Here is a 22,763-nt window from a genome sequence, read left to right on the forward strand (position 1 = left end):
GAGGCGCCAATGGCAACGACCCCTGGCACTCTGTCGGCGAGACGAGACGCCCCCGCGGATCACCGTCCGATTCGTAAGTCTATCTCTCTTTTTTTTTTCACTCTCTTTCTCTCCCTCTCTGCATTGAACATTGAGCAGGCCATTGACATTTGCACGAGTAAGACTTAGACGGTGTACGTTTTCAATCTGTCGTCGCCTCTCCTCCAGTGAATTCATTCTTATTATAATTGAAGGGAGAGAGGAAATAAAAAATACTGAAGCTCAGTGGAAGCACTGAAAAACACCCTCAGTGTCACTACACGTGAAATACGGGTCCATTACGTAAAATGATTTCAAGTTTTACGATCCACACATCTCGTGGCTGACGGGCCTTGAGAATGTGCCGGCTTTAACGACTGGTGTAATCACTTGCTGTAAGTGTTCTGGTATTTTTGAATTCCAAAATTTGCTGCCACTTACTGGCTTTTTTATTAATTTAAAAATAAAGAGAATATCCCGCTCTCTCTGTCTCGCTGGCAAGAGATCATTGAAAGCTAATAATCAATTCAATTAAATATTAATTCAAATCGCTATACTCATTCTCAATCGAGTAATTAAATTATGAGTTTTTTATCCGACTATTATTGCTGTTAATCGCCTAGCAAATTATTTCTACACAATGAAATTCTAAATGTTCACGAGAGTGATGTGAAGGTGATAACAGTTCTCATTTCTCGATTGAAAATACCAGATTAATTTTTATCCATTTTCTGCAATGATTGCGCTCAATAATCGCGCATTAGATTATATTTATTTTAAAATTGAATTGTATTTTTGAGTTCAAGGGGATATTCCAACGCTGGCAGATTTTATTGAACAATGTTATTTGTCAACATAGCGATTAAATTCAACGGTCGTTCTATGAGAAATAAAAAATGTACCTCATTTATTTTTTTCATCATTTCGGAGGTCGAGAATACAATTATGAAATTCGTAATTGACCTCAGAGGGTCACCGAATTAATGTGAAGGTTATTAAAGATCTTTTTCCTCAATTGACATTTCCAGTTTAATTTTTATCGAGTTTTTCAATTAGGCGTATTTTTCTATGCGATTATTATTGCTAATAACTGCGCATTAAAAGGTTTTTGATGCAATAATTAAATTGTATTTTTCAGTTCAAGGAACATATTAACCACCAGTACGTTTTATTGAAGTATTGTGGTTGTCAAAGTACCTATTAAATTCAACCGTCATTTTATGACAACTAAAGAAACCACTTCATTTAATTTTTCTCCTATTTTCGATGCGACGAAGATATTTATGAAATTCCAAATTGACCTTAAAGATTCACTGCAATCGTGTTAAGGTTATTACGATTGTCAATCCCGCATTAAATGATTTTCGAAATTGTAATGATTTTTTTATTATTCTTTTCCGAGAAGTAAAATGCTTGTGGCTGGTACGAGAGATTAACAATACTAGCGTAATACTGAGGGACCAATGGAATCATATTAATGTACTCTATGACAAACCGGATATCGAGTATCACAATTACTGTCTTATGAATGCTTTGATAATGACACGAGGGTAAGATTTCCTGTTATCCAGAGCGGATTAAAAATTCTTTTTAGCTACTAGTATCGCGACACCGGCGATCGATGTGATACTCGAATGTCCCATGACTCAGAACATTGAATATATGAGTTGGTGTCGTCTGCCGGTTCTTTCCCTTTTTTTTTTTCAACCTATTATTCCTCGTAATGTGCCATTGTGATTCAACCCGTGTGACTCACTCCATCGAAAATAGTATCAGTAGTAGAAACTTCTCCGGAACTATTAAACAATTCTGCAACAAATGTCATAGTCGTTCTTCTCATACCCATCGCCCAATGGAATATTTTTCAGGGGCACATACACGTTTGTGCCCTTAACGCCAGAGGACACATGGGTCAGGTACTGTGCGATCGAGATATACGAATAATAAAGCATTGGGAAATATTAAACAATTATTCAACAAATGCCATGGCCACTCTCTCACACGCATTACCCAACTGAATGTTTTTCGAACGTAAATATTTTTCTCCTGTTTTGCCCTCGAGGTTCAAGGAGAAACGGCTCGGATGGGACAGACCAGAACATTATACTCCAATTCTTATCATCTTTCTCCACTAATCTCTGCCGGAGAAGTATATGCATGAACGAAATATCATACGTCATCATCCAGTTGCTTGTCGCTTATCCGAAGCACTCAGCATTCCACGAAGACTCTGTCTCGCTATCGTTGTCCTTGACTCCCACCAAACATTACGAGTCCGGCACGTGCGAGCCGATTTCTGCGGTAGTCAAAGTCAAAGATATAACTACAATTTTTTTTCTTCTCTCTTTTGTCAGTCGTCAGGCGTGTTCAAAAGACACGGACATTATTATTAGAGACTGGCTGATCTTTGGAATTGCGCAAGGTCATCGTTGTCTCCCCCCTGTTGCCATTTTTTTTTCCCGGCCGCGCACGGGATCCTCATTTATTCTCCTTGAATTTTCAGCCGACGAAGACGTCGGATGTGACCTAGGGAGTGTGTTGCTCACGGCGAGGGGGACATAAATATTTAATGGAAAATATGTTGTCGACGCGGTACGGTATGGCCGTGATTGTATTTTCAGGCTGGGTTTCAGGGGAGTTCAGGTAATCAGGGAGCGGAGAGATTCAGATTATTAAATGGCGAGATGAATTAATAGCTGGTTGTTCACCAATTAGTTTGGTTTCGAAATTAATGAGTCCGTCCGGGCGGCTTTGAGGGGTTTTACGTACACGGAAAGACGTTTTGGGGAAAAATTAGACCTCTAGAGGGTGAAACGTGGGGAGAAATGACAATCAACCACTTTTTAGGCCGTTTTGGTAGATCAATTAGACTTGAAGTACTAATTTTGCGATAAAACTAACCTTCCTCCCTTGTTTCACCCCCTGGACGTCCAATTTTCACCTGAAATTTCTTTCTGTGCAATTAATTTTGAATGATTTCCTCCAACAGCGTAATTATATTAAAAAATACTGCAGCTCTCGTGGAGTTTGTTTTTCTCATTGAATTAAATTATCATTGAGTATTGACGAGGCTTTCAACATAACAAGATGAAGATTCTTGAATATATTCAATTTTCTGTCCCTCGTATTATCCATTGATTACTCAACGGTGATTATGAATCCTGAAAATTATAATTCTGCAATTCACGGAGTGACTGATACTGGTGAATTAGCACGTGTCAATCATTGGTTGACCTTGACAGTCGAGAATTCTGTTGCGATTATGCGGGTGAAGTGCAATCAGTCGGAAAAGCCAGCGCACGGAAACCGGAGCGCGTTAATGGCAATACAAATGCCAATCGGAAAGAGCCGATTGCCGTTCGCGTTATATATTTGCGCACGTTCTCATCCCGTCCAATGCTCCATACGTGGAATAATACTTGATGTGCGAGTGCTCAATATCAATGGGATGATTAATGTTTAATATCAATAAGAGGGTAACATTGATAGGGTGCTGAACGCTAACGACCTTGTCCTTGGTATTAATCTCCCGCTGTTATCGGCGGGGGAGAGGGGGTGAGGGAGGGGGCGCATGTTTTTTTACTGTAGTTTTCATCTTCGTTTTTTGAGGCCTCACTAATCATGAAATTTTCCACACAGAGAAAATTCTTTGGTAAAAATTACGAAACGTTTATGAAAGGCAAATTTCTTGGTTTTTTTATTTTTCAAAAATGCAAATGCACATTCAATTCCTCTTCGACAGCTGAATTTATGGGTTTTTGGCGTCGCCTTGAGTGCGTTAATTAACACATAAATAATTGTTATCGCCAGGTCAAGGTCCTCGGACTCGCCTTCGCGACGGAAACTTTGATAGTGGGAGAGTCTCACATTCGTGAATTATTTCTTCTGTAAATTGTAAAAACTGGTGTCTTGTAAATTTCTGGTCCGTCTTCTGTTCCATTGCCCTGGTCTTTTCAAAGTTTAGGATGTATTCTAAGCATTCATGGTTCGTTAAAAAATTAGTCAAGACGCGTTTGTTTGCACTCGCAGATTACAGGATAGGCCGGTAATTTTTAAAGATTTTTTTTTCTCTGTGTAATAATAATTATTATACTTTCCCTGAATTTTTTTTATTTCAGCTAAAATACCTGAGGGACACATAATTCTCACAAGTGCGAAAGACAAGATTGAAAATCCCGGCGTGTCATTTTATCGCGACAAATGTCTATGAAAAGCCCCTGACAAGATACGGTATTTGTGTAAGTCTCAGGATTAAAAGGTGATCTATCACTGGGGGCTGGGCGGGAGGGGGTGGAGGGGTCTGTAGGGATATAACACTACAAACGAGATGTCCGGGGGGACGTTGTGAGGAACAGTAGAGGAGGTAAACGTGACGGGGAGACGAGGCTCCTCCCGCTCCGTCCGGTTGCCCGTGACCACGTGGCCTTGTCCTTCCACACTAATACGCGCGCGCGATATCAGCTACGAGCTTTTCAAACGAATTACTGGTGATGCACATTGCACAATTGTCTTCGTGAACTTGACCTCATCGTTTTTCCTCTGTCACAAACATTATCATGAATTTTCCGACGTGACTGAGCAAATTTGATGAAATTTTTTTGGAAAAAAATGCGGAATTTTCATTAACAATTACTGAGAGGTACTCAAAAATACATGAATTCGTTGGACTTAAAATTCCACCGAATACGATTGTTTAAAAATAAGTAACAATTGGAAAAATATGGATTTCCAATTCCTTTTTTTTTCTTCTCGTATAGAAGAAAATTACAGTCGAGGCCTTGAACATTTTTTCAACGATAAAATGTGTCCTTCGACTGTCCCAAATGACGTTATACAACGATAAGGGTTATCGGTAATTTTCCATGGTATACGTGGATCGAATCATAGTATCGGGAAGTTGAGACCCCGGAAATATTATTTTTTCCTCGTCTGAGGGAGACTAAATGCGTATCATTGACATTGGAATGCACCGAATAGTGCGTTTCTATTGAAATTTCTAAACGTAACAGTCTGTCACGCGTTTCACTTCCCCTCCAAGCTCGCAACATGTTGAATTATTCCGAGGAAAAAAAATATAATTTAGCATTTCTAAGTGCATAATAAAATCAAGTGACAAGACTGGAGGAGATAAATAAAGCGAATATCAAGAGCTCGGCGTTTCTATTTCTTTTTCCTGACTCACCTGACCTTGGAATATATCATATCATCCGTAGATGATATGAATAAATTCCGGGGATAGATAATTTTATTCAGTTTTTCTTAAAACTTATAGCAAAACGTTTATATTAAAACGTGCATAAATAATTACATACTTCTGTAATTGTTATTCGCATTTTATTTATTTGAGATGACTCGGAGTAGCTAAACCGCTGATTCAACAAAAATCAATTAAACTGCATTAGAGCAGATTTTTCCTATCAAATTTTTCGGCTTTTTTATTATTTAATTATTTCATCAAATCGTGTGAGATTACGACGACACAAGATATAACCGTCTATTGCACTAGATCGTCGTGTATCTATACAATTTCGCTTGGGTCTGCATCGATCGCGCCCGAAGGCTGTTTCTACTGCGGGCAAGGACAAGGCCATCCGCTGACATTGCAACCGGCTTCACAGCACCGGAGCTGAAACTTCTATTCGAACCCTGATTACATTCCTGCAATTGACAGAAAATATTTTGGAGATGTCCGGTATTACCGTAAAAACTTTAAAATCACGTCGTAATACAGTTAAACTTGACAGGCAGCACGTGCTGTCCTCTTTATCGGGTGACGCAGCTTAATAGCGGGAAAGGCGTAGCTTCCCCACTGAAAGTGGATTTGCCGATTTTTTTTCCCCGCTTTACTCAGTGACTGGTTCACAATTTTTTTTATCTCCCAACCCGCACCAGTGCGACCTTGGGTTGGCGAACGTTTCGGTAAAAAATTGGGTATAGAGAGTCTAAAAGACGGACGAGAATAGACACGGAAGCGCGGAGGTGATAAGAAACACACTATGGGAATTCGCGCGCGTGTACATAAGTCGTCACCTTTCAGCGTCGAGTTTATCTCAAGGCCATATCATTTTTTTTTTTCGGTAGGGCAGTTACTCGCGGGAGGTGAACGAGTTTTCGGAACAATCACCTTTGGGTTAGTTCTTCTGTCGCGATTGATTGATTGTTGAGGGTTTAATGACTGGGAGAGGACCTATGACTCAATGGATACGTGTGGAATGTCACAGATTGTGTTTTTTTCCTATTGAGAGTAATTGATTTTTAATTTTTTTCGAGAACTAATGATCGGAAAAGTGATTAAATATTGTATGAAAATTAAAATATGAAACTGTAAGAAATTTGGAGAAATACATTCGTTAGACGGAGGGAAAAATTCTTGAAAAATTACGCACCGGTTCCATAATTTGCCAGTGGAAACGCTATTCAGTAAAAATTACGGGACAGTGACGCACTTGTTCAGGAACAAGAAAAAATGCGTAACTGTTCCGTAATTTTTATCGACTATTGTTATAAGTGTCAGATTACGGAAGAGGCACGTAATTTTCGGAAAGAATTTCCCTCTGCGTGTAAAAAATACATATTGGTAAACCATAGATTTTAATAGGCGGAGAATTTTTACAAAATTCATCACCACCTGCCAGTACTTAGAAAAAATTCTGATGAAATACTGAGACTTCCGTTGCGAGGTCCTCTTCACTCTCAGACCCAGTTGACCTTCATAGATTTTTTATTTCCAAATTAAGCAAATATTTCATCCGAAGTATCGAAGAAACTTTTTTTCATCTAACAAGTCACACTATCCCCTGGACTCGGTTACTTTGCCGAATAGACGTCTCGACCTTGAGGAGATATTCGCAACCGCCACCTGACAGAAGTGATTACGCAATTTCCAAGGACGCGTGTGTCGGCTTTCGTTCCACTAGACACACGTGCGATTTGGACTTGCCGGAGACTTCAATATTCGTCGGTGACCACTGAGATTGAATACGTATTTAAAGAATAATAATTTTGGATAGCGATTCTATTTTGAAAAAATTATAAATCTGTACAGTTTTACGTTCCCGATCACTTAAAAACGAATAGCAAACCCTCTATTCCATCACGGACCCTTCAAATTCTATATTCCTTAAAAAAATCTCCATTTTTGGATCGATTTGCAAACGTCAGAAACAAGAGAATCCTCTGAAGATGAGGCAATACGCTGTAGCGTTTCTTATTCCCTCTTTTCCCCGGAGAAAATTATTTTCCCTGATTATACTTGAGGGTCGGGAAGAGGTTGGATATTCCGCAACCAATGGCGGTTATCCTTACGATCGGATGATTCCTCAGGAGAGGCACTTGAAATAAACCAAGGTGACTTCTCACTGTGTCCCAGGCGCCCATCCACCGCCTGAGATGGGTATTCTGAATCACAAATGAAACGGCAGCCAAGTAGACTCGGGTTAGAAACGCCGAAAGGTCTTCGTTTATGTGTCAAGGATACACACACCCTCTTTTTTCAGTGAGAACATCCGAGTCTTACGTGTTTTCGCGTGTTTGGCGATTAACACACGAGAATATTTGAGATTTACGTGATGTTCTATGTCCCTACACCCGACACCTCATCTTTCCATCAAAAACGTTGACAGGGGAATACAAAAAAAAAATTTTAATTCGATAAAATCCGTTTATCCCACTGGAAAAACCCACTTTTCGGACGAGTGTCTAAAAGTTACTTTTCCGGACGGTGTGAGATAAAAATGTATTTACGTGCAATCCCCTATTGGGCGAGGGGAATCCAACGACATAATGGGACATTTTTTCTCTCACATATAAAAATAGACATTCAACTGATTATTGCCTCCCTCCACGGAAGGTTATCAATATGCCGAACGACTGGCTTATGTAAACGCAACCTAGATTACCATGACAGAAGTGCCGGGCATCATCCACGTCAACGTGAGAAGGCTCCATATCGATCGCTGAACAAATATGCCTGTTGATAAAGCCCTTATTTTTCTGTGTCACCCCATTACATTTTTTTTACTGCTCCAATCCGCGCCAATTGCTCGTAACATTTTCTCCCCCAGATGGAGGGAGACAGGATACTGCATTATCAGAATTGATCTGTACCTCATTTTAAAGAATAATTAATCCATCCCAGATTGGTTTTCCCCAAAAGGCAGTCGAAAAATTTCAAATCGTTAACCTCAAAGATTAATTGATAGAGTGAATCAACCGATCAAGTGTGTAAATACCCTATAAAACTCGTTTCTCATGGATCAAGCATGCGCGTCGGTCAAATGAATTATCGATAAATCATATCGTCGATTAACCCGGTTACATACCGATCTGTGTATTGCCTCAATGCCAAACGTCGTGCGCGCTACGCCATGACACATGATTATTCCCCGATATCGGAGTGTCAATTTCAACGGAACGCAAAAAAAAAAAAAAACAAAACGTAAAATTCAGGGCCGGGGAGAATATTCCCTGGGGAACTGATATCAAGAACGAAAAAAAAATCATTTATCACACGAGACGTGAATTTAGTGGGGGACGAAATCCGAGACGGTGGTTGAAATCCCGAGAGTGAATTTTTTTTTTTTTCACGTTCTCATAGAAAATTCAGGCGTCTCTCAAATTGGGATCAAGGTCGGAGGACCCCATCGGCGACGGAGGAAACAACAGGGTGCGTGGGTATTTCGGAGATGTCTGAATCGTTGATTTATTCGCGATTTTTAAATGTGTTATATATAGACAGCAGATGGTTTTCAACTTGTGACAGAATTTATCTAGGGGACCTGTTTAGACGGAGGCCATTGGGGCGTAATAAAAACTGATTTTTTTGGAAGATGGGCCTGGTAATTATAACTTTCAAAACTTGAAACAAAATTAAAGGTATGGTACGTGTGAGTAAAAATTAATCGTCTGTCCATAGCTCTGTCTAGTCCATGTCAGTATTATATAATTTTTATAAAATTTTAATAAACAGAAACAGAAAATGAAAAGAAAGAAATGTGTAAACAAGGGCCTTTTGTCGAATGGGCCCAGAGTGTGAAAACTTTGGTCACTAAGGGTTAGTTTGACTGGAGACGTCATAGGAGAAAGATATACCTTCTGCGTGCGATAATAAATAATTAAAGTTTATAGTCAAATCGTATGATCAGTAAATCCCGGTCCACAATCCAATATAAAGATGTATTCTTTAATAGTTGTTAACCAATTAATTGACTAATTCGATGGGTTACGGTCTTGCGACGACGCATCATAAAACGATAAAAGTGACACGTTAATTTTCCTTTATTTCTCAGCAGATGTGAGAGAGCCAGAGTGAAAGTAATATACAAGTAATCTCTTCACTTTCTCTAGGGTCTCACGGGGCGCCCTCCTACAGGCATTGTGCATGTCGTGTGCCAACATTCGTGTGCCAACATCTTGGGAGCAGACGTAGTTGGTGGTAGAAGGGAGAGTAGGCTGGTCTCGTTTCGATGCCAAGAGAATATCTTTCTTCCTTTCTTCGTTCATCTCTCTCCATTTCCCCGTGGAGTTCCCAAAGACTTGGCCCAGAATCCCAGATACAAATGTTGCGCATCTCGATTTCACTTGGTCCAAATAGATTGAGGGTGATATTCGCTCATTTATAGGGCATTTGAATTATTCATCAGCAATTCAATTGGAAATTCATAATAAACTGAACATTAAAATTTCAGGGAGGAGGGAAACTTCATTTTTGTTAATTAATCAGTGAAAATGAATTATTTACATTTCAAATTTACATTTCGAATGTTTATCAAACATTAATTTTCAGATGGAATGAATAGGTCTTTGTACGATTAGTATTTCTTTTATTCTGGTGTTTCCACTTGAGAGTAGAAAACATTTTTATGAGTGAAAATTCTAGGAAGTTTGGGAGTGTGGGACCATTGTGGGACCATGAGTGGGACCATTGTTGATGAGAGGCATCAGGTCCAGGGTGTTGTATCCCTTCTGTCTTTTAGTCAGTTTCTTCAAGGAAACGAAGCCGAGCGGTTGTGCCTTTCCATATAAAATATGGAAATTCCGTATAAAATAAAAGAATTAAAACAGGATTCACGCGTCTGATCATTTAACCATTATCCCATCTCCAATATGAATTGACCAAAAATGAACCAGGCTCTTCATCTGCCCATTGAAGGACTAATTTTCTCACAAGATGCAATGGCCTCGTGATTCTGGTACCCGACGATTGGAAATATCTAAGGGAAATTGTTGAATAGTAAAAACATGATTTCCTCTCGCAATTGACTCATACAACGAGAAGCTCGTGGTCTCACGCTTTCACAAACATCTCCAGCAAACTCACAAGCACGACCAGATCCCGGATAAGTGCCCTACCCTATCTACCCATCCTCCCCCCTTATGAATCGCACAAATTGCCCCAGGTGTCATTGCCCCATGGCTTTCATACCCTCGGGGAGCTTATGCAAGCACCCCGAAACAATATGTTGCTTGTGTGTGTCCCCTGATTCTGGTTATGCACTATTACTCGGTGCAGATCTAGCTATCGGTTCGGATTACGTCATTCCATAGATAGTTTGCGAGTGCGTTCGCTTCGCGGGGTTGTCGTCCCCAGCGGTGTGTCGCAATCGTGGATAACACGCGGTGAATTTGCAAGGAGAAAATTATTTGTTGAATAAAAAATATTGACTGGGTGTCTATTGATATTGAAAAGAGCAAAAACAATTACAATTACAAACCTAAATAAGTTTATATTTATTCTACGATGAGGTAATTATTTCTTGGAGAGGCCGTCTGTGTGGTCTTACGACGAAAACTCTAATGAATGTTCATTAAATAATATAAACAAATCTCTGTTTATGAAAGGAAAGAAACCATGATGTCGATGCTTTCGTTTTTGAGACTTCGAGATCGTCTGTTAGTCCGGCGACTGCTCTCGAAGTGTGAGCACATCTTAGTAGAATATAGTTCAATTGCTGTTACTTAAACGTCTATTCATTAATCAACCTGGCTTCCAATTAAAATCTAATAATTCAAGTAATGAATTCTGGTGCTGGCAGTGGGACGTTTAGGACTCAGGGAAACTATGGAATCCATCAACTAATGGAAATTGTATCTGTATTGTTGATAATGTGTCACTAGTCAGCACAAATGTGTGAGGAAAAAAGAGAAAGAATAAAATAAAGAGCCGAGTAGATATTAAAATCGATATGAAATAAGGTGTGAGTGTGTGGAACGTCCTCGTTGCGTTCATTAGAGCATGATTGCGACCTTCGACGACAATATTAAACTGATCTATAAAAGTACTTTCACAGGAGAGAGGGGGGGAGAGAGAGAGGAGTAACAATGTCGAGTAATTGCAGGAGTTTATCGTTACAATAGTAAACCAACAGTACTATGATGAAAAATGGAAGATAATGGAGGAGATTATGGAGGGTAGGAAGTACCCCTGTGGAATATAATTGATTTATCCTCGAGTATTGAGCAAAGGGATTCATAAAAATGTTTCATTTCTTGAAAGTGACCTTTTCACCGGATAAAACGTGACACGGGATAAGCCGATCTATTGCTGAAGCATTTTGACTCGTCTAGATGATGAAGATAGGTTTCACAAGTTAAACTCACTCTCTCTCTCCCTCTCTTATTTTCGCTGTCGACTGAGGTCACGCCTCAATTGACTCTCTCCCCTTTTGTTCAATGGTTTTATACACAAAAATCTCACTTGCGACATAATACGGAAGCAATTTCAGATTGTTAGCATTTTTCCCCTTTCATTATTTCATAGTCTCTTGAGTTTCCATTGTGGTAATGATGATTCATGACCCAACAGGTCATTATCGGTGATCATTTATATCAATAGATTCAGTATAAATAATCGACGGTATTTATTGGCAGACCTTTTCCGCGATTATGATGGGATTAATATTTCGAAGTCATAAATGACTCCAGATTTAATGAGCAAATTAAATTAAATTTGACAAACGTCTCTTGTCTATCACACGTCTTAGTTTTGACTTGAATCAACGTCCTGAATCAAGACATTCGAAAGTCTTAACATCTAAAATTAACATGCCCTCAGGACACGCGTTACATTGCAATCTCCAATTAATGAATTGCAACTGGTTAATAGCGATTTCTAAAATTATTCATTGCACTCGATTTTTTATTCGTCGTCGTAGTTATACCCCGAGAGTTCACATCCCCTGGAATGAGTCGGCGAAAAGGTTGGAGATATAAACGGCTATGATGTAGATCAGAAGGACTGAGGTGAAGTTGTAACGGGCGACGAGTGAAAGATAATGAAACTGAAAGTTCCACTCGTTCCACTTTCCATTACGATGGCTCGAATAATTGGGGCATGTTTTCCCATCAGTACTCGATATCCATTTCGTTCATTAAAAATCGGTCAGAATACCCCGGCAATTTCAGCAAAATCAATTCCAACGAATGATTCTGTATCAAGTTCTTTTTCAATGCATCATGCAACTGCCTATTGACGCGCGCTGTTGGTTTTTGAAGAATAAAAAAATTTTAATGAACAAAATGTTAATTAGACTGCGTTATACACGACGCGGGGGAAGGAGAGAAACGTAATGCAACTGCTGGGGCTGATCGACGTGGGGATCATTGCTACAACCAGGAAATGAAATGAACGCCGGCGAATTACAAGTTTTCCCGTGATTACTGAAAGTATGCCAGTAAATGGCTCCCTCGTAAATAGGGGAAAAAACAGTAATATTGTTGGACTACCTGTTGCAATGCGTGCAACTGCGACACGAAAAGGTGAAAGACCCTGTTAATTTCTTTTTTTTTCCATTCATTATTTCATTGACGCAATTTAAAAATTTTGTAAGTCAATAGTGATATTTTTTAGTCGTATGCGGCGTGTATTATATAATGCATAATATTGCAGTTACGGTAAACATTAAAAATACGAGTGTAGATGCGGACGTAAATGAAATACGTGAATGAAAAATAAAATAGGGGTAAGTATTGGTGGAATTAATACAGAATAAATACAGCTAACGTTCATGCATTCCCCGTCTGTCATTAGACTAGAACGAATGAACTCAGTTTAACTGCACTTTCTCCATTGGCAAAAGTAAGAGTTTTTTTATTCACTAGAACGTTTATATTCCGATAGTGCATTTGCAATGGATACCCTGTTGGCGGATTGGTGTGAATGTTTCGCAATGGTGGGATATTCAGAAGGAAATGCAAAGACGGAGTGGACTACTTAACACCCTCGTATCTGGTGGAGCACTTTCTCAATACGACAAAATATCGTTTCACGTTGTGCCAGTGAATTTATGCACCACAGGGGATTGACAAACTGTGCGACTGGCTTTATGGTGAATAAGTTGGTCAGACTGGTTCACATGGAGAAATTTTTTTTCTTCTGTGCATTAGAAAATACAGATGAAATTTGAAAATTCAATCGGTCTGAGCCATCTGCGCGCGATGAATTGTGATTTTCCCTTTGGACGTGAGGAGTTTGCAGTGTCAGGAGGCAAAAAATCGTGGTCCTTCGGATGAATATAAAATGTCGATGATTCTATATTGTCCTGGGTAACACAGTTGTTCGCAGAAGTTGCCGAGTCATTGGCCGCACAAGGTATTCTGCATTGTCAAAATGTTCTAGGGAATTGCCTTTCCGAAATTCGTCTCATAGAATTTTTTTTTTTGAGAAACAATTATTTCTTGATTTTTTAATTATTCTAAAAAATTTAATGTCTCGTAGATCGTATTGTTCCTCATCCTTATTCCTTAGTTAGTACTAGTTAGTTAGTTAGCTACTACCAGTACTATTTTTTATGACGTAAAGGCGACTGCAAAATTGAGAATACCCTTCCACGATTTTGAAATACTGTTAATTAGGAAATTTTTTGCGATGATTATCTGTGAAATTTATGATTTAGGTAGGATGACCCGTGACACTCGTTACCCAACGTATCCTTCGACAACTTTTCTGTATCCACCGGGTTATTCCCCTTGCCCCTTGTCCCCGTAACCGCTTGCCAGTCACGCTCGATTTCTCCCATATCTGTGGACTCTAAAATCCTCTTTTTTTCCCGCAACATCAGCCCCGTCATACAGATTTCGCGTGAATTTCTCTTTGTGCTAACCTTAAGGACGAGTTGAGGATGCGCTGGTTCTGGCAATCCAGGCACCCGTACAGGCCCTCTCCGCAGATGCAATACGCGAGAGCTGTCTCAAGGTCAAGGAAACACAAGGGCAGCTACGGTCTAGTCTGAGTCAACTGAACTCGAGTAGAAGACCGCGCCCTTCGACTCTGTCTCACTCCACCACGCGCCTTTCACGCACACCTTCATTTTTATTTTAGTTTTTTTAAGTGTTTCTAGTCTTTTATTCTCTTATGGTGGATAATATGCCATCCACGCTTTAACCTTCGGGCTAAGTGCCCCACGGACTGCCACTTCTTAGACGCCCTCTTCACCGACGACCGTTTCAAACGATTTTATCGGTTAAATGTAGAAGCCCTCGCGGAAAGGGGTTTCTCGTGACATGTGAGGATGTCGTATGTGACAGCAACTATCCAGCGCTTTATATCATACTATTAAATTGAAATAAAATTGAATGAATTAATTTTTTTAGCGCTAGTTCCCTCTCTCCTTCCCATGATTTGTCAAGTACTCCACTCGAAACATCACTAAATCCACTGATGAATAATGGAAATGGCGTTAGTGACGGAAGAATATGTTGAACACGGGAAAATGGTGAAAATTCCCAGTTGAGGGGGTTGAAACTAAGACAGGATACAGAATGGCACGTTCAAGTTGACGGTTATTTATAGTTGTTCAGAGTGTTGTCCATGTACGTACTGTCACGTACTTGTGAGGGCTCAACATCCAGAGTTCACGGTCATGAAGCTCTTTTGCGATTCGAAAGAGGAGATAGACTAGAATAAACATCCGAAAACTTGAGTGAGGATTTCAATGTTACTCTCTTCAGTATTAAACTCGTCAGCTGAGTGATAACACCGGGGGATGTCTCGAGTGATTTGTTTAATTCAGTTGGAGATGGCAGGAACATGTGGCATCTCCATCAACGGGGTACAATGGAGAAATAATTGAGAAATTACTAATTAATCAGTTCAGAAATTTTCTACCCCAAAATCTGTTGTTAGAAATTGGTAAAATTCCATTCATCCTCTGATCTACCCTACAGCAGTCTGATCTAAATAATAATTTGATGTGAAATGTAACTCAGATGACGCTGGGTCGAATTGATCATTTCTCTCTCCATTAATCAAAGTAATCAGTCATTTTATTCCATCAATAATTTTTCATTTAATTTTAACAGCCCGATGTTTCAAATAATTTGAACTAATTTCAAAGAGAGCCGAGGGTATGCAGTGGAGGCGCATCGGGAATAAAGGGCGGGCAAAGGGAATAAAAGGGATCGGAGGGCCCGCTCGAAATAAAAGAGATGGGGGAACGAAGGAGAAAATACAGAGGTGGAGAAGGCTGCCCTCCTCCGATCTGCCGCACACGCTCAACGGGGTTAATGTACTATGGTAGACGCAAAAATCCCTTCAAGGTCGATGCATCCCTGTCCTCTACCACGTCCGCCACCTAGCTGCACTCAGTTCTTATGCTACAATCATTCCCCACTTCTTCAGAATAAACGCACACACTCGAAGCTAGAGTGGTTGCATATTCACCCACGCGACCAATCGCGGATGAAAGGGGGGAAGTTATCGACGTGAATTTCCATTGGTGTTTAGTCAAATGGATTGCTGAGGAGTAACTCCCGATGAATCATTATTTTAGGAGGCTGACAGAAGAGGAGTATTAATTAATTAGGCAGGGAATTTTCATCTGCGAACTGTTAAATATTATACCCCGTTGATAGTCACTTTTTCCCCTTCAAATCCCCCCCCCTCCGCCCATCCCACCCCTTCTAATGACGACATTCTCGATGGATTAGTGTCATCGTCATGTCAGTTTAATTCCACGAATGTATAACAACGTTTGTAGGTGGTACCATGAATTTTCCGGCAACTGGTGTACGTCAGGGTGTCACATAAATATTCGATCAAATTACCACCGGGTAAAATGGCGCAGTCGAATGATAATTTTTTTTCAAGTCCCTGGAGGGCCTAAAATACTCATTGTATTCGCACTTCAAATCACTGAGATTAAACGGCCCCATTTTATAATGATCCAGATCCCGAGAACCCGCTGGAATTTATCTCACACGCCCGAAAATAAAACGGAAATGGGCGAGGGAAAGGGGGAGAAACGAATCGTAGGCGATATCAAATTGAAATTCATGTGATTTTTTTCCGTTTAGAATTTTAAATAAATTGAGTAAAAAATGGTAAATTATTTGGGGAGCTAGTGGTACGTACTGTTCAACAACTGAACGGACTGTCGTTGTATTCGGCATTAAGTGGAGGGGCTCAGAGGGCACAGCATTATTTTTTTTTTACACTGGCATAAAAGCCCATGGGTTCGGCATATGAGGGCCTCCTGTTTCTGAGGGTTGAATGACCGCCGATGCATCCAGACTGCAGACACCCAATAAAAATATCTTATATCGTCCTAAATTATTTTTATTGCCGAGGATTTTACTCCCCGTTGAAAAAACATCTCCGTATGAAATAAAAATCTGTCCTTCAACCACTGGAATTTTCCATAATTTATAAATATTTTCATCAGCCGATCAGTAGCAAAAATGTGAACCGAGGAATCGGTGGAGCTCGCGAAAAGTTTATTTCATTGAATCGCCCGTCAAATATTGATCATTTTAATCCTTCACTAAATTTATTATGTGTTTTGATAATTGGAAAATATAAAGAATTCCCTGAAATTATATTGTAGGAAAATATAAATGTTTAACGTTAATTAATGAATGAATGTTTAATGCAAGTGAAGGTGTTTAACGTGAAATAATGTTAATGTTATGTTTACATAAATGTTTAAGGTCTCTTTCCACTGGCGAAAAAGCTTCAAACTTTTTTACTAAAAATTTAAAAAGTAATTTTCTAACAGTTTAGAAATAATATGTTGGGGTTTTATGCGCACTATCTCCTCTGTTGTTTGAAATGCCGTATGCGTGATGTTGGGGCAATGCACCCGGCCACTACACTCGTCATCGGCAGACGTAAAAATACGATGAGACCACAGCCATACCTCCATTTCCCCCTTTCTCCGTTTTTTTTTTCGCCGATCTGTTGAACCAGCTGTTGTTTTGTTTAATTGGCAATGATTTTCTTTACTGCTAGAATTCCACCGCGCTTCCTCCTTACTCCGTGGGGATGATAAGTGAGGGTTAACGAGGGTCACATCCGTTTGCAATGGTTAATTGAAAATTCAATCTCTCTATTTTCATACAATATTTCTTAACGAGAGAGTAATTCACTTAAAAAGTTCTAGCGCTTGAAAAATCATAAGCCACTCGCCGCGGAAAATTTCCTAATTTGCAATAACTAATCTCTTCTATCAGTGTCCGAGGATTGAAAAAAACAGCGTTAAACCGGAGATTTACAAGTGCCAATTAGGCGAACCACAGTATTGAATTTAAAATGCGAGAGGTCTCACTCTACGCAGCTTCTGAGTTATGACCCTAAAGTCCGTCGTTTATTTGAATAAACCCGGGTGTCCAGCAGGCGCGAGAAATATAAATTGCCACAGTGATGTTTTGCGAAGAGTTTGCGGTATCACAGGAGCACTAAAGTCGCGGTAATTTTTACAATTTCCAAACGTATTTTCGACAGTCGCCTAAAATACATCAATTACTGAGATACCAAGTGGTAATTTCACATACCACATTTCCCCCCTGCCCCTCAGCGAATAAAAAACAAAATCACCCAGTGTGACTCACTGGCAATAATCCGAATATATCCGACTGTGTGCAGTGCATTGACGTACGCGCGTGCAAGGCCAAGGCCAGTCACGGACGGTTATTTATCATTGAATAAATTAAAACGACTGTCGTCGGACGTTCCCGAGGGGACATTCCAATGCAGGTGAAAACAATGGGGTAATACATGTACCCTGACCGCACCTCTCAATTTTTATGATTTCATTATATTTTCCCCAGTATAATCTAATGATTGTCGCAGTGGCCGATCCAATGTCAATTTCCCCTCAATCTGAATAACGAATGATACGGTTGACAAGGAAATTTCCACTCATCACTGTTTAAATCTTACAAGAGGATAATATCCCATTATCCCTGTCATGCCAGTCAGCAGAGGCTCCAGTTTAAAATACAACCACTGGTAATGACAGATTGCAGAAACGGAGGGCTCATTGTTTCGAAAAGTTCAGTACTCGATGAGTCTGTTCATAATTCACAAGGATGTAGCCGAACGGATGTAATTCGACGAGAATAAATATCCGGTCCGACCTTCAACGGAGACCATTTTAGTTGATCGTTTTCAGGGACAGCGTCATATCAATAACAGACGGGGATTCATTTTTACCGGGCTTTTGTTTGATCATTTGTATGTTGTGGTAGATCACTGAGGTACGTGAGTTACAGCCTCGCAAGGGATAAAATAAATTTAAAAAAAAATTTACTATTCAAAAATATTGCTTAGAAATTGATAAAATTATTGAACCTTTATTAATTAATTTCGCATCGCGGGAAATTCCGCGCGCGTTCCCTGCTAATATCAACGTAAAAATGTCTCAGATCAAGTGTATATGAAGAGCATTCAAAAGAAACCATCAATGAAAGCGCCTTTCATTCAGAAAAAAAAATTATCTATCGAGATGAAGAGGACGAATATTAAATTTTATATGGCTCTCTTCGGAATACGCTTTAATCGAATTTTTAACTGATTCGGTGAAAGGGCTTTGACGTTTTATGAGCTTTATCGTAATAAAAAAAAACTCCGGAGCTAATAAAACTCCGTCTTCCGTTAATAAAATACAGAAGGCGCTATTTTTATGATCAAGCTTGATTAATTCATAACCAACATTCTCCTGAAAACAACGACAAGTGGTGTCATATTAAACTAGAGACACAACAAGGTGAGGTATTCTCGTGTATTATTCATTTTAAACCCACTGGATCCCCCCCGGTGCACCCCACCCCACCCCTTATTCACTGGAGTTGAAGGGTGAAAGGGGTAGGTTATGTCCCCGACCGTGGCCACTGGAAACGGGAGAGTGTGTTGGTGGTACAGTATTACCCCGGTGAACGGATGACCTTAACCCTCTGTGCATTCCCACCCCGACAGACTCACCTCCATTACACCCCGTTCCATCCCTCTACCGTGTCCTTTGGCGACCGTGACCCTTACACATAATGCTGCACCACCCAGTCCAACCCCACCTCGCGAACTCTATTCACCCCTCCGCATCCCCCTTTTCTCCAACAAGATAGTTTCAAGTTCACGGAGTCCCTCAGGGCTGTATTCGAGTCGATAAAATAAAGAAAGTGAGGGAAATGTAATTTAGTTACAAGGGAATTGTTTGTTAATAATTACACCTACTGAGGAATTATTTATTTATCACGGAAATCCATGAGCAACTGGTACCGAAAATAAATTGCGGAATCAATTTCACCTGATGCATATTAAATTTCACTGGAGCTATTAAAAAATATCGCCCCAAAAATTATGTCCGTCTATTGATTTATCAATGTTTAATACCCCCACTCGGCCGTTTGTAAATGGCACCGTTAGAAAAAATGTAACGCGAAATGATTATGGAAGAGCAAACGATAAGGTCACTCTAGATAAACGTTAGTGCTAACTTAGTAGCTAATACATCTCCATAAAGTGAGTCGTAGAGTCGTGATGTTTGTATTGGAAGCCACCGTATGTACTATAAATGAGTACAAAATCGATGGGAGGGTCAGTGTCAATGTCAGAGCTAGAGCATTTTAGCCTCCGAAGGGGTCTAGACTTCATACCCGATCATATCCTCCCACCACCCCTCGTCCGCTACACGTGCTACTGCGTCAGTACGACGTCAGAGCACCCTTGAGCTTGACTTCACGTACACAGCCAATCAGCTTATTCTCACAGCGGGCTATAAAGGTAGTTCTATTCTTCTATGTAATTCGCCTCGGCTCGGTTGAACCCACGCAAGAGTCGGCCTTGCGTCACTTAACCTGTTGATTTTGTTGGTTGGAAATTACCACGGGAATTCATTTTAATTTAGGAAAATTAATGGGGCTGAAGGAGTGGTAAAGTTCAATTCATCGAATTTTTATTTACAAGGGGAAATAAAAATTAATATAACTATTCGAATTTTTACGATTACTACTCACAAAATTATAAACGAAAGTGTTAATTTTTCGTTTAGTATTGCTGATGATAATTAATAATTAATAAATATACAAACTATGGGGGTTAAGAAAAATAAATTATCTTGAACATTCGCGGATTGTGATAAACAAGTTATGGATTTAGAAACAATTTTTCAAGTAAAAAAACTAGATAAATATTAACAAGACATTTTAGGGTGTGAATTACTCCTCAAGAATGTCTATATAAGCCACGTGTTTGTGTCAAGTTTTAAAAATCAAGACGTCTCAAAGACACTGCTCTTAACATGAACGACAGTCGATATGGGAAGAGAATACAGGAGAAATAAAGAGGATCCTGCGGATGCATTAGCAAACGTGAAGCGCGCCGAGTGGCAATAAAAGGGAAGCAACCGAGAGTGCAAGGACCGTAGATCAGGAAGGGGGAGAATGGGGGGAACGCAGACAACGGGCGACGACCACCCCCAACCAGACAACAAAGCTCTTCGTCGAGACAAAGAGCCTTGCTGCAACCCGTGGAAAGGGGAGGGGGAGAGCAAAAAGGTGAGAGTTTTGTGCGAATTCCGTGTCGCCCGTGGGGTGTCGCATTACCCAAAATTTCGGGTGGTCGTCACGATAATACAGCTACCTCTGCATATAGATGCGTTGGTTGGTTGCATGATCATGCTGGTGGGGGAGGTGGGCATGAATCGAGTAATCCGAGATGAAGACAAGAAGCTTCATGTCTCGTGCCAATGTCCTCGCTGCAGGTTTAGCTCGACCACCTGCTAGAATTGGGGGTGGGTTCGCGACAGGTCGATGCACGTATTCAAGGTTTCAAATTTTATTCTCATTTATTCAGATATTTAAAAAAATTTTTTTTTTTAGGGATATACCTTCCTTGTTATCTACACCCTATCGCCCTATCCACACCCTATGGCCCTATCTCCACCCTATGTACCGTTATGGACTTGAAAAAAAAATAAATTAAATAGTTCAGTGATTTTTTATGTATATTAAAAGCTGCAACTTCACCATTTGTTCTGTCAATACAAATTAAATTTCCCAATCGTAAAAAAAACTCGTGAAATAAAATTATTGTTCCAATCTCTCAGCAGAATATTATGGCCAATATACCCAGCAGCACTCACCGCTGTGAATTTGATTTTTTAAAGGCAATTGAAGAAGTGTGCCCCAGCTGTCCCTCCCGTAATTACTGTTGCATCAAATGCGAACAGAAACGACGTTGAGGCTCGTTCTTGACAGCTTCAACGAGCTGGAGACCCTCAAGGTTTGGTAACACTGGTAAAACTGGAAGGGTTCTCAATGTAATGCAACGACAATGGCCAGGTGCACGTCAGGTCAACGGAACATTGGACTTTTTTTTTTTGGGTCGTTACGGCATACGAACACCCGTGTGTCTCGGCACATGCTGAGCATAAAAGCTTCAGTCTTTTTATTATATTTTTTTTTCGAAATGTGGGTCAACACCGGTTGGATTATATTGATTTAAGACCACTGATAGAACTCTCTCGGCTTGTCGATGGGTATCTTCCGATGTCGTCGCTGTACTATCGTATTTCAAATTAATTTTCAATTCTCAATCATACGAACTTCTTCAATTCTCAAGTAATAATAATTCTCAAGTATTTTTATTTATATATTTATATATTTTTAAAAATATAATCTTTGAAGTGTCTAGGGTTGGACATCATCTCTCACAGAGATGATTTCTCTCATTAAATTTTCCCCAAGAAAATAAATATCTCAAATTTAAAATACTCGAACCCCTCATTATCAAATTAATTTCCTCACAGTTCAAAATACTTTGTGAACCGTTATAGAGTGAAAAAAGACAAAAAAACGAATCTCTCTTGGCTGAAAGTGCTGATAAGTCATAATGGATATTTTGGGGTCAGGCAGGTGGCAAACCGAAGGCATACACCCGGCTCTCGTACGTCCCATCATGCTGGGCCCACCACCTGCTTCGCGCTCAATGTTTTTTTGGGGCCCTCCTACTTTTTCCTAACTAACTGCGTACCGAGGGCTCACCTTCACACCTATTGAGTCCCTTTGGTCATACGTAAACCGAGGGGTTTTGCCTGATGGCAGTGTGTGCACAATCGATGGGCCAATGGTGATAGCAAGGGTGGATTTTTTAAACCCACGGGGATCGCCGAATTATGTTTAACTTTATGGCTGCAAAATGGCAAACGTGGGGAGACAGGTGCGACCCCCTTTTCAAGGTGAATAATACTTTCTACATTTTGCTAAGTGGGTGCATTTAATTATCTCCGGTGAAACAAGATTTTTTTAATGAGTGACAATAAAAAATTGAATCATGAGACGGAATCTTGTCAGCTGTCCGCATGAGAGTTGTGACGTAAAATGAATTAACTCATCAATCCGCGGCCCAATGGACGCGTGATAAAGGGTCGAGGATGCCCTAAAAATGGCTAATAGTTTTTTTTTCACCTCTGATTCGCTTTTTTTACGCCCGACAGTCCGAGGGATGCGAAGTTTTAGGGAGTTCAAGGGCAATT

General features: G+C 40.0%; 2 protein-coding genes across 4 annotated transcripts in view; one reads left to right on the top strand and one right to left on the bottom strand.

Moving 5' to 3' along the window:
- LOC135161271 (uncharacterized) overlaps window positions 1-22,763 on the bottom strand; it is a 110,518-nt gene that overhangs the window by 68,318 nt on the left and 19,437 nt on the right. The window lies entirely within an intron of this gene.
- On the top strand, window positions 6,015-10,534 carry LOC135161270 (uncharacterized). 2 transcript variants are annotated; one of them, XR_010298744.1, is made up of 3 exons: window positions 6,015-6,148; window positions 6,756-8,683; window positions 8,752-10,534. XR_010298744.1 is itself a non-coding variant. In XM_064118705.1 (2 exons), exons 1-2 carry the CDS (start codon window positions 6,015-6,017, stop codon window positions 6,988-6,990), a joined length of 369 nt encoding a protein of 122 aa, XP_063974775.1. In that variant the 3' UTR covers window positions 6,991-10,531. The 2 variants fall into 2 exon arrangements, 1 of the variants encoding a protein (XP_063974775.1); XM_064118705.1 differs by having other exon boundaries at window positions 6,756-10,531.

This window comes from Diachasmimorpha longicaudata, chromosome 4, assembly GCF_034640455.1.
Source record: "Diachasmimorpha longicaudata isolate KC_UGA_2023 chromosome 4, iyDiaLong2, whole genome shotgun sequence".
NCBI lineage: Eukaryota > Metazoa > Arthropoda > Insecta > Hymenoptera > Braconidae > Diachasmimorpha > Diachasmimorpha longicaudata.